Source organism: Enhydra lutris, unplaced genomic scaffold (assembly GCF_002288905.1).
Source record: "Enhydra lutris kenyoni isolate GAN:26980312 unplaced genomic scaffold, ASM228890v2 scaffoldscaffold16, whole genome shotgun sequence".
Classification (NCBI taxonomy): Eukaryota; Metazoa; Chordata; class Mammalia; order Carnivora; family Mustelidae; genus Enhydra; species Enhydra lutris.
Window position 1 is genome coordinate 10,249,281 of NW_019154100.1, and position 12,858 is coordinate 10,262,138.

The following is a 12,858-nucleotide window of genomic DNA, read 5'->3' on the forward strand; positions in this document are numbered from 1 at the left end:
TTTTTTTTTTTTTTTTTTTTTTTTTTTTTTTTAAGGAATACAGCTTATCTGTCAGCTTTACCGAATCTATTTTCAACCACACTTAATACAATGGTGTTCTGATAGAGGATTTTTGATGTGCTAGGCAGACTAGCTATATATCCAGGAAGGGAGGAGTCCAGACACTCTCCTATCACTATGGTTTAAAAATAGCAGCAAAATATCACCTCAATTGGACAACTGTCTAATTTAAGTATTCTTATTGTTTGTGTTATCACAGAAATTTGCACTGAAACGTAGCCTGTAAGGTGGGGTGGTGAGTAAATGAGGGAAATGGCATTTTCATAAACAGGCTGTGAGACAGCTCTGCAGTAGGAGGGTGGGCAGTCAGGACCCACCTTGGCTTGTGAAAGGTGGAAAGGCAGGTGGGCAGAAGGACAGCCCGTGTATGTGAATGCAGGCAGGAAGCCTGGCTGTGTCCCTCAACATGCAGCTGGCTATGCAACCCTCTCCTTCCCTCTCTGAACCTCTCCCGGTGTCACTCCATTTACACATATTAACTTCACAAATCTCTGTACTTTCTGCTTTCCGTTGGGACTGGAATACCCAAACCTTTTCTCGTGGTTTACTTTCTGGCCTGACTGAAACCAGATGATTGCTGAATCAAACCTGTTTTATTGGCGCCAATTCCAATCAAAGAGTAGACTCCAAAGGAAGGGATGACTTTAGATGAGCACTTCCTGAAGTCACTTCACAGCCCTGTGCTCAGTCAAACCCTGGGAGAGGCTTCCCTGCTTTCATCAAGATGTCAGTCCAGGGAAGATCATGACTAACATCAGCAACGATAAGGAATAAACTTTGAGCTTTCCAAAACCAACCAGAAACTGCAAAAGCTCTTTGTTTTTACTGTTTAGGTTGTGTGGGAGGGTATTGAGTGGACTTCGGTGGGTTTCGTTAACTTAGCATCCCTTCCCTCCTCCTCTTCAGTTTTCCCTTTTGGGAAATACTTTCTCCACAGGATCCTGGTGAGACACCATGTGCCCCAACACCCCTCACCTACGCTGGCCAGCATCCCCCATTTCTCAGGCCATGGTGACTGGCTCAGTGATGGGCACACGCCAGAGGCGTGTCTCTGAGAAGGGTCTCTCATTCAGATTCCAAGTTCTAAAGATGCAGTTTTGAGGCACCTGGGGAGCCAAACATAGGGCAAACCAGCACCAAGAGTTGGAAAGAGAATCTTGACAACACTGTATAAGCCCCAGACCCAGCCTCGCTTGAAGCCAATTCCTTACTGTATGTTTGGAGTTTCAGGGACCAATTCCCAATATGATCTTTTCTTTTTAATTTGAAAGCTCAACTACTTAGAGAGGGGTTTCTGTTACTTCCAACCAAAAGGTTCCTGACTAATATTGTATCCTGTCAAACTCAACTTTACTGATAGAAATGAGAAAAGAACCCTTGGTGAGGATGATACTGTCTAGAGCTAGTTCCGATTATTTAGTTGGAGGTTGACCACTGAATTTGGCCTATCAGTGTCCTGGTTATTTAACTGTTCAAGTGGGCTACACAGTGGACATTTTTTCTAAGAGAACTTATCACTTCCTTAAAAGCACTGAAACCGGCACTGACTTGAACCAGAAAATAGGGAAGCCCAATTATTGCCCTGATAATTAAGATGCTTGAAATTACTATACATAACTTGTAAGAAAAATTTAATTACAAGTAGAAAAGGACAGGTTTAGGTCTGTAACCAGACATGTCAAGACTTGAAAAATAACACTAGTCAGTTGGCTCTTAAGAATCAAGCTATCATTTTCTTTGGGAATAATTCAACTCAACTGTGAGAAAACAGGACACACAGAGAGAGAATAAGCTCTTTGAGTGAAGCCTGGGGAAGGGCAGCACAGGTGGAGTCAGGGCTTCTCCCCAGGGAGCTGAGCAAGTATTGCTCCTGGGTTACGGTGCCCCATCTTTCAAGGGTGAACCAGGGTTCCTGGAGCTCTCAGGTGCCAAACCCACAGATACGACTCCAAGTCCCCTCCATGCTCTGGCAGGTTCCTGAGTCTCCATGTTCACGCTCATATCAGGTAACACAACTCCTGACGTTATTACAGAAACAGAGGCCAACAACAAACTCTAGTTCTCACCTCCCAGCCTTCAGCTCTATGACCCTGACCTTTCATGCATTCCTTCCTTCTTTTTAACATAGTCCATTCTACGCTCTCCCCTCCTGCTGGGAGCCTGCTCTGCTCCCACCGGGATTCAGCTCCAGCATCTGTAGTCTCTCTCTCTCCAGGGCTTCCTCTCCTGACCTCAGAAGATGTGTGCACATCCCATCTTGTGATTCCTGTCTCCTCTGGCACCCTATCCCACCCCCAACATTGCCCCTCTGGTTGCTTCTCCTTCTATAGCCACACACTCTGTTTTGTCAACCATTCTTGTTTCAGCAGCCCGTCGTCAAGCTCCTACCCCCACTCCATACTTAAGTGGCCCTCCTGAGGGTTACCAGTGAGATCCTCGTGGCCGATTCCAATCCCCTTTTCTCTGCCCTCACCCCCTGTGGCACTTTGCCCTGTTGCCCACTCTGGAAATGCTGTCATCTCCTGGGGTCTCCATGAAATGGCTCTTTTAGATGTCCTTCCATCTCCTTGACAATACTGTTCCTGCTGCCTCTTCCTACTCTAGTTACCCTGAAGTTTCCTCCTAAACCATATCTCCCTTTCCTACATTATCTACAGAATATTTTACCTATTCTCATGTTTCCAGTCTCACCTGGGAAGATTCTCAAATCTCTGTCTCCAATTCCATGTTTTTTTGAACTCTGATGACAAACTCTTGACTTGAAGGTCCTTTGGGGTTTGCCCACTGGCAGGCCTATTGGCACTCGATAAAAAGCACCCTCTCGCTGTATACCTTTGCTCAGTTTAGCTGTGAGATTATAACTTCTTACTCAAAAACCTTCAAAGGCTCCCTCTGTAACACTCCTTACAGTGGTATTCAGGACCTCTGCAGTCCAGCTCTAATGCAGCCCTGCTAGCAAATCCTTCAGGGAAGCCTACGATTCGGCAAAACCCACCACATCTGCCATTTCTCAATCACATTTTCCTGCCTTCCTGTCTGGGAACCTGCTGTTTTCTCCCAGTGAGATGCCTAGAGAGAAGAATCATACTTAACTGAAAGGGTTCTTGGAAATTACCACCTGTAAGTCACTTTGCCAATGAGGAAAAAGACACCCAAGCTAGATGGCCTGCCAAAGGTCATATAATTTATTAGTTACATATTATTTGGCTGGGGACCCCTGGCTCATAGGTCAAGATGTTTTCTCAGTGCGGTTAAAGATGCGCAAAGCCTGTTAAAGATGTCATGTATAAGTGAATATTCAAACTTTTGTAAAGTTTTGAAGATTTCTAAGGTCAGATGGCCCCACTGCCAGCCAGGCAAGCTCTCGGCTGCAGGCAGCATGGCAGAGTGGCCGAGACGGCAGACCCACTCAGCACGTTTGCCGCACACTGCACAAGGGCTCAAAAATAAAAATCCTATGCCCCTGGGAAAATATTCCCCAGGAAAATGGATTCTGAGCCAATGCACTCTGATTCTGACCCAGTGAGTTTTCAGAGTGAAAACTGATGTACAGAGAAAGCTCTCTTAAGTTCAGACAGAGGGTGGGTGACAGAAAGTAAATGTGGGGAACTGGTGACAGCCCACTCAGGTTATAGTTTTGAAATCGTACAGAGTTTCATGACCTCAGCATGAATTAGGAACACAGAAGATGGAAACATAGCTACATAGACCAAAAATGAGAGCACAGGAAAACAATGAGATAAATGTCACATAAGTTACCTTCATCTGTGTGTGAAACAGGAAGACACTGTTTCTTTGGTTTTCTCTCTGGTCCCCACTTACATTATGACAATGTAAAGGCTGCACACTTGCAATACACATGAAAAACCCCAACAATCAACACAGCCCTCACACCTCCCAACAGAGAGTATGGGGGAGAAAGGTAAGGGGGGAAAGCACTGTACAAAAATGTCTAACGAGAAAAGTATTCATCCTTATAAAAGGCTGTGGTAACAAATTGTACTGGTGTGGAATCCAAGAATACTACTTCTAAAAACTACCTTTTGGTGAAAAAAGACACAGCTAATAATAATAACAGATGGGGGGAAATCCATCTCTACCCACTCTCTGGGATATACACATACACATACCCTCCAAAAAAATGAAAACAAAATCCCAACAGTGCTAGACCCCGAGGAGACATTCAAAAAATATTTCTTGATGATCCCCAGCCCTGGTCCTCCATTTCAGCATAGGAGCTTAACAAGCAAGCAATTTACTGAGAAACTTGACACCTGAGGCAGGAGTAAATCCATATACAATATTCCATGGTGATCAAGTAAGAACAGTAGAGTGTTTGGTTTTAAAACTGCACCATTATTTTATGAAAGGACCAAAACCAGAATTTCATCCACCAGTGCTGAGAGAGACAGGGAGAAGGGAAAGTTGATGAGAAAAGATAACAAGCTTAGTCTTTGCTTCACTACATTTGAGGAAGCAATGAGATCCCTAGTCAGCTCTGTATGGAGAACAGCAAGAGATAGTCCCGAACATCTTGGGAAACGAGGCATCGGGACATAAGCTTATATTACTATTAAGGGCTAAAGATCTGCACCCAGACCTAAGTATGCTTTTGAATGACCTTCTTTGTTGTTCTGATTATTGACCAGTATTTAGAATCACAAGTTTGAAAGTAGTAACCAAAGAAATGGCAGAAGACAATACATTTTAATTGTAATGTGTACACTTACAATTCTTAAAAATTTCAGTTAACCTTGTCCTAAAAAGGATCTTTTGGATAAATCCAAGTAATGAGATTTAGGTGTGCTAAGTTCATCTAACTCTCTCTGCTTCATACCACTGCTTTCGGTTCAGTTACTTTTCTGCTAGCCCAACTTTGAGGAACACAAAAACTTCTACATGTTACAACTAATTCATGAGTTGAGGTTGGGATTGTCCCATGTGGTCACAAAGCAATTTTAGGGCCACTTTCAAGTTATTGGAAAATGTCACTCAGTTGTTTTTTGTTTTTGTTTTTTTTAACTTAAAAATTTTTATCAACTGGCCAAATATTGGTTTTCTATTTATATTATCTATTTAGTAGGAGAAAACACATTTCATTATGACACTGAATCAGAGTGATTTTCTGCGCATCAGCTCCTGGAGAATTGTCTTCTTGTTGTTATAAGCAGTTTGCTTTTCGATAACATTGTGCCACAGCTTGGCCATTACTTGTCTAACAGAATTACCAGTGGGAATGAACTGGCCCCCAAGCAGCAGGGTGCTAGAGCTTATAGCCCCCAAGTCCTATAAAGGCAGCCATCCCTGGATTAAGCTCTTTTTATTTCTTGATTGTTTAATGTCTTGCATATTATAATCAGTGCTTTAATTCAGGATTTGGGCCTTCTGGCAGTTTTCTGAAGGGCACATTTTGAAGTCAACTAATTATCGTGTGCTCTTTTCTTCAGTCGCTGCAAGTTCTGTGCTCTGACAGAGTATTTCTGTACTTGTGGACACGTTAATCTTTAAGCTGATGCTGCCCGAGGGGTTGCCAATGCAGAAGAGTCAGATAGTAACAAAGCACCGCTCATGCCTCAAGAAGGGCTTTATGGGTTGGCAGTGATAAAGGGAAACGAGAGATTACATCACACTGCATTTAACTGAGACAGTCTGTAAATCAACTTTTCTGCCTGAAAACAAGTAAACATTCTGGAGAAGAATACATTCACCTCTCTATTGTTAGAATTGCATGAGTGCTCAAAAAAAGGGTATGAGCCTCTATTCTGTGAAACAGAGACTGTTAACTATAAACCAATGAGATATAAAAGTTCTAAATAGGTGGAAAGGTATCAGTCTTATTCCAGTGTACCCATGACTCATGCTCTAGAGTAAGTTTATGAAAGTAAGCATGTATCACAGGAAGTAGCATTTCTGATTTAATTCTGCAAAGAAATGCACAGCTACTGCAGGAGTTTTTATTGTACCTTTACTACCCAAGTTGAAAAGTCAAAATCCAAAAGCAAGAACCCATTTTGTAAGAAGGGGGACACATGAGAATACAGACTCATATTTGCTTGTACTGTACATAAAGAAATGCCAGGAGGATAGAATGGGGATGGGAATACTGGAATAGAGAAGAGCAGAGAGCGGAAATGGGAGTCAGAGTTTTCTATTGCCTACAGTTTTATTATCATTATCATGTACCAATGTGAATATACCTAATTCAAAAATTATGTTTATTAAAATAATGAAATTAAATAGGAGTTAATAAAAGCAAAGAACAAATTACATAAACAAGATGTTGGCAAAAGGAGAAATAACAATCTTCCTACCAAAACAAGCTGAAATATACATATAATTACAAAGAACCAGCTAAATGTGGAGATTTGCTAAAACTAGATGGTGGGCCCCTACTGAATGTTATATTATTGTCTGTAGCCCACCTGTGCAAGACTGAAATATTTCCCCCTCCCAAAAAAAAAAAAAAAGCACAACAAGGTGTAAGAAATTTTCCTTTAATTTATCAAAGTAATTGATCCTTATAGCCAAGGGGGAAACATTTTTATGAAAATGGGGGTCAGGGGTGCCTGGGTGGCTCAGTGGGTTAAAGCCTCTGCCTTTGGCTTGGGTCATGATCCCAGAGTCCTGGGATTGAGCCCCACATCAGGCTCTCTGCTCAGCAGAGAGCCTACTTCCTTTCCTCTCTCTCTGACTGCCTCTCTGCCTACTTGTGATCTCTGTCTGCCAAATAAATAAATAAAATCTTAAAAAAAAAAAAAGAGAGAGAGAGAGAAAAAGAAAATGGGGGCCAGGTAGTGAAGGTCTGCTTTTAACTACTCGCTTTTTACTTTCATAATCTGATGCAAATGCAATGTTTACAAATAAGTAGTCATTGTGACAAAAATACACAGGGACATTCATGAGATATTGTACAGTGTATTGCCTGCAGTGAGAAATAAGTAAGGAAAGCAGGTTTCTTCCCTCAAGTTGATAATCCTAAACCCTGGAAACCTAATGCAGGAGCTCTACTGCCTTTCCAATTTTGAAAAAACTTTAACCAATGCCTTCTGTTTGCCAGACTTTAATCCTCTCACACTTTGGAGATTAAACCCCAATCAAGCTCAAACTGAGTAGAGAAAATTGTCTGCCCTAGTTAACTGGGGCCTGCAGGATAATCTTGCCCCATTTCCAGTCCTATGAGAAACCTGTAAAACCAGGGCAGGCTGTGAACCAGCCACCCAGGACAGAGGGTGCACTAGAGTTTGTCTCAGAATTTCAGAGGTATTTTGGACTCATGATAAATCATCGGAAGCTAACACTTGGTAGGACAAAAGCAACGGTTCTACCAGGCTGAACGCACTCAAATTCCTGGGGTCACTTAAGACAATGAGTGACTCATCCAGATCCATGCCTCTGGATTCTCTTTTTTTCAGGGGGTGTAGTTATTTACTAAGCGATTTTAGGTCTGTTGAACTTGGGTGGGTGCCCTGGCCAGGCAAACTCTTCCTCTGTTTAACTAAGACTCAGTGTAGATGCAGCACAATGTTTCTAGTGCTACTATCTCAACTGATTCCCATCTCAAGAGTGTCCTTGTGTCAGAGGCCATAAGAGACCCTCCATATACATGATCTCCAATTCTGACAACAACCCAGCAAGACTGTTGCTGTTGGTTCCATGTAATGAAAGCAATGGAGGCTGAAGGAGTTCAAGCATGAAGCAAATTACTTAAGGCCATACAGATAGTTTTATAGTAGAACTGACAGTCAAGTCCAGGTCTGATTCCACGAACCATGTTTTTTCTACTACAGCAGATGACTTTTGATGTCATAACTTTTAGCTTTAGGAGTTTGAACATTATGTAATTAAACTAAGGATGACAAATCATATACTAACTTATATATACTAACAAATATATACTAACTTGTGCTTGAGCATATTTAAAGTCATTTATAAAGACAAATGACAGTCACCTAAAAACAATTTGCTTGGGAATGCAAAGCTATTCAAAATATAAACATTACATTTTCCTAATAAAATCGGTATTAAAAATTAAATTATAACTCTAAAGAAATGTATGAATCTTACCACCTTCCTCGGGTTTCATGTCTAATAGTTCATCTACCGGTCCAATAGAAGAGGGGAAAGAAAACAAAATTATGAGTCAATTTCATTTGGTAATGAGTTTGTCAAATTTATTAAAATTGAGTCATTTTCCTTAATCTAGATTACCTGAGCATGCATTATGTGTAGAGCTTTTGTCTAAGGCAGATAAAACGCTTTTTCCATCTTCAGCTGTAAATAGAACACATGCATTTGGTTATCACCAATTCAGAATGGGGTGTGTGTTCATATGGTCTTACAGTGTAAGGTAAACACACAGCTCCTCACACAGAAGCAGGGGTCCTGAGATTACAGTCTGCTCAAGCTGTTGGCTCTCAAGAAGTTCTGAGTTAACAACCTCGGATCTTTGATTTGTTTGGTAGAAACCTATATGACACCGACCTAAAAATTCTCCTTTCATGGACAAACGTGTGATTTAAGTAACTGACTACTGATGGTGCTACAAACCTCAGCCATTTGGGGCCTGGCCAAAATAAAAAGGGCAGATCGCTGAGTGAAAGTAATCAGTCTGTAAATGCTACATACAGCATAATTCCCACTATACAGAATTCTGGAAAAGGCAAAACTATGTTAACAGTAAAAAGATCGGTGGTTGCTCAGTGTTTGGAGGAAGGGAGAGATGGACAAGGAGACACAGAGGATTTTAAGACAGTGAAACTATTCTGTATAATATTCTAGTGATGAATACATGTCATTATACATTTGTCAAAACCCATAAAATGCATAGCACCAAGAGTGCACCCTAATGTAAACTATGAGTGGCAATGATAGGTCAGTGTTGGTTCATCGATTATAAGAAATGTATTACCTTGGTAGGGGATGTTGATAATGCATATGTAGGGAGAGGGGATATAAGGAGATCTTTGTACCTTCTGCCCAATTTTCTGTAAACTAAAAACCACTCTAAGTAATCAAGTATGTGTCTGTGTATATGCGTGTGTGTGTGTATGTGTGTATGTGTGTGTGTGTGTGTGTGTGTGTGTATACAACACAATACAACAGTCCTAGAACTTGGTTTGCTTGGGGCGGCTCAGTTGGTTAAGTATCTGCCTTTGGTGCAGGTCATGATCCTGGGGTTCTAAGATCTAGCCCTGCGTCAGGCTCCATGCTCATTGGGGAGTCTGCTTCTCCCTCTCCCTTTGACCCTTCCCCCTTACTCATGTTCTCTCTCTCTCCTAGATGAATAAAAAAATTAAAAAAAATTAAAAATAAACCTTGGGTTTGCACACACGTACGTTAGATTTTTTGCAGGTCACAAAATAAAAGACAGATGACACTTCATTATGGTGGATTCCATTCTATGTATACCTAAAACAAGGTGATCAACATTTGCAATCTCAAAATATTATGCAAATACCACAAACAAGTGAACACACTACACAAAGAAAGGAAAAATTTGATTCTTTCATATAAAGACATGATTTATATTGACATGTAACTTGAGAAAACAAATATAATAAACTGGAGTTTACATTTTCCCTCAAAACTATAATACTTCTAGATTCCCACAACCTAATTCATGCTGTCGACACCCAAAAGATAGGCTGGAGGTGGGGATCAATACACTCAGAGAGCTCTTATGTGGCCATCAGGTTGGCTTCCTTTTCTGTCTTCTTCTGCCACTTGCTTCTTGTCTCATGCTCTAGAACAGTGTCCTTCTGACTTTCTCCTGGTCCTCCCTGGCTCATAGTCTTTGCCCAGGCTGTTAATTTTACTTTGATAGCTCCTGCAACAGCACTTGACTTAGCTAGATCTGTGAGCCCCTTAAACTCCCTATTGCACAATGCCAAGGACCCTCACAGCTCTTATCAAAGTTAGAGTTGCCCAATTACTTGTGCAAATTGTTAGATTTCCACCTGCTTCCTGTTCTGTGAACCCTGTCTTGGGAAGGGTCTGAATACATCTGGTGTACTACTGTGTGACCAGAGCCTACTGTTGTGCCTGCCACACAGGCATCACTCAACACGTATCTGTGGAACAGGGGCCCCTGGGTGGCTCAGCTGGTTAAGTGTCTGGCTCTCGGTTTTGGCTCAGGTCATAGTCTCTTGTGAGAACAAGCCCTGCATTGGCTTTGTGCTCAGTGAAGGTCTGCCTGAGATTCTCTTTCCCTCTCCCTCTGCCCCTCCCCCTGCTCATGTGTGCTCTTTCTCTCTCAAATAAACAAAATTTTGAAATCAATATCTATTGAACAAACGAGCAAATATGTGAGTAAGTGAGGGTGTACATACATGAAATGATGACATGAAGGCAAATTAAAGAGGCAGATGGGGAGAGGTTTTTGCTTTCTTTTGAAAGGTAGATGAGAGAGAAGCAAAGGAAGCGGTAAAGTGGAAGAATGAAGTGGTGAAGCAAATTGTTAAGAAAGTGGGAGGAAAGACTGAAGGAAGGTAGAGGGTGGAGGAAAAGAATAGAAGAGAAAGGAAGTCCCAGGGTCTGCTTTGCCTCCTATTATCTCCTGGAAGGGCTGCCACAGCAAAGGGTGGAGTGAGGCAAAGGCGGATATGCTTCGCAGAGGGCCAGGCTGAGGAGAGGGTTGGGGTAATTTCAGTTCTCTGCGCACTACCTATAAAGCTTTCCCTTGCACCCCTGAGGATTCAAGTCCCAGTGAGAAGCTCAGCACTATATCACCTTAGTCCCTTCATGTTTTACTGGACCCTCTATTCCATTACGAGAACAACCAGTGAAAGAACTGGCTGTCATCGCAGGAGCCAGGAATAGCTGACAAACCTTTCATGGCACACCGCATCATCTCCTAACGTTCTGATCGCCTTCCCGACCATCGGGGGGTCAGCACACCCAAGGGAGCTGATGTTACTCATGACAGAGCAGACCCAGGAAGCATCAGCAAGAGCCCTGTCTGAGCTCTCCCCATCTGTTCTCAACAAAGACCAACCCCCCACCCCACAACACACTGGAAACCTACTCACCCAATCTGATCATGTAATCTTATTAAAACTATCTTTACAGCCCAAATGGCAGTTAGAACTAGTAATGGCAATAGCAGAAGTGTTATCATCTGTTGTAAAAGAAATCGCTCTCTGTTCATTCTCCATTTTGGATGCTCCTCTGACAGGCTGCTGCTGAAGTGACTAATGGTGCTATTTTCTGGCTCACAATATAAAACCTTCTCTCAATAACGCGATATCGACAGTATCATTGATATTTGAAAATTCAAAACCGAAATGGTAAAAAAAAAAAAGAAAGAAAGAAAGAAAGAAAAAAAGCAAATCAATGTAGAATTTTTTTAATTGGAAAAGAAGAAAGGCCTAGGCGGAATCTGCCAAAAAAGAAAACGAATTGGTTGCCGAGCAGTAGCATTTCAGAAGCAGTTCTAAATAAAAATCAAAACTTACTCTTAAAACTAGAAGACTCCTTGTGCTGGTTTTCATCCTCTAATGAAATTAACCTTAAAATTAGAAAGAAAAAAAAAAAGAGTTTAGTAATCTAGTTCTGAAAATTTTGTGTTTATGATAAAGCCAGATATTCTGTATAATACTAACTGCACTTTAATACATGCACACACACATAAACACAGTCATTTACATGCCATTCATTTTTTTTTTAAGATTATTTAATTATTTATTTGACAGACAGATCACAAGTAGGCAGAGAGGCAGGCAGAGAGAGAGGAGGAAGCAGGCTCCCCGCTGAGCAGAGAGCCCGATGTGGGGCTCCATCCCAGGACCTGAGATCGTGACCTGAGCCGAAGGCAGAGGAGGCTTCAACCCACTGAGCCACCCAGGCGCCCCCATGCTATTCATTTTTTTAAGAAGAAATAACATTTGCTGGCTTTTTCCTCTCCTAAGGCTGGTTAGAAGCACCTTAATAACTGAGTTTGATTTCATCATAAGTCATATATTCTGTAAATATCTAGTTGAGCAGATAGTATAACTAAAATAGATGCTGTACAGTTGTCGCTTTTAAAAACATAGTTAAAAAATTGATGGGCAAATGGGTGTTTATTCTGATTCCTGCTGTTATAAGAGAGGAAACCTCAGGAGGTTAGTGAAATTACCTAAGGCTGAAAAGCAGGATCAGTCTCAAATCCAGAAGACTGTCGCCTACTGAACTCTCACCATAGTGATTAATATCACGCAGAGATACATCACCACCCTGAGACTCAGCTGGTACCTTTGAACCTCCCTCTAAAGCACCTTCACCTACTGTTTTTGAAAAAAAAAACAAAACAAAACAAAACAAAACAAAAAACCCAACTTGTTAAATTTCCATTTTATATTTAAATTAGTTACTGGATTACACTTCTTGAGCTTTTTTAAAATTATTATTTATTTATTTTAAAAAAAGATTTTATTTATTTATCTGACAGACAGAGATCACAAGTAGGCAGAGAGGCAGGCAGAGAGAGGGGGTGGGAAGCAGGCTCCCTGCTGAGCAGAGAGCCTCATCTGGGGCTCAATCCCAGGACCCTGGGATCATGATCTGAGCTGAAGGCAGAGGCCTTAACCCACTGAGCCACCCAGGTGCCCCACTTTTTGCACTTTAAAAAAAATAAAGTACTAAAATAATGGAGAAACCTGAAATTAAGGAAAACTAATCAAGACAATCTTGGGTATCTCCTTTCTAAGTAAAAGTTAATACTTTATTTTGATTACAGTGACATATATGGTGAAAGGAAGGTACCAGCACTCATTCCAGGTCCTGCCTCTTACTGCATCAGGGGCTTGGGCAGCCCCTTAA

The 12,858-nt window shown here is 41.5% G+C and overlaps 1 protein-coding gene across 5 annotated transcripts in view; it reads right to left on the bottom strand.

The window, feature by feature from the left end:
* Positions 1-12,858, bottom strand: part of LOC111147277 (islet cell autoantigen 1) — a 143,256-nt gene that overhangs the window by 14,144 nt on the left and 116,254 nt on the right. Inside the window, exons 11-13 of one of the 5 annotated variants that reach the window (XM_022503221.1) lie at positions 11,514-11,566; positions 8,269-8,331; positions 8,125-8,157 (exon numbers count right to left, since the gene is read on the bottom strand). In XM_022503221.1, coding sequence (XP_022358929.1) covers positions 8,125-8,157; positions 8,269-8,331; positions 11,514-11,566 — 149 coding nt within the window. Of the gene's footprint in view, positions 1-8,124; positions 8,167-8,265; positions 8,332-11,513; positions 11,567-12,858 lie in introns of all 5 variants that reach the window. The other 4 variants (XM_022503224.1, XM_022503223.1, XM_022503226.1 and 1 more) reach the window with 4 other exon arrangements.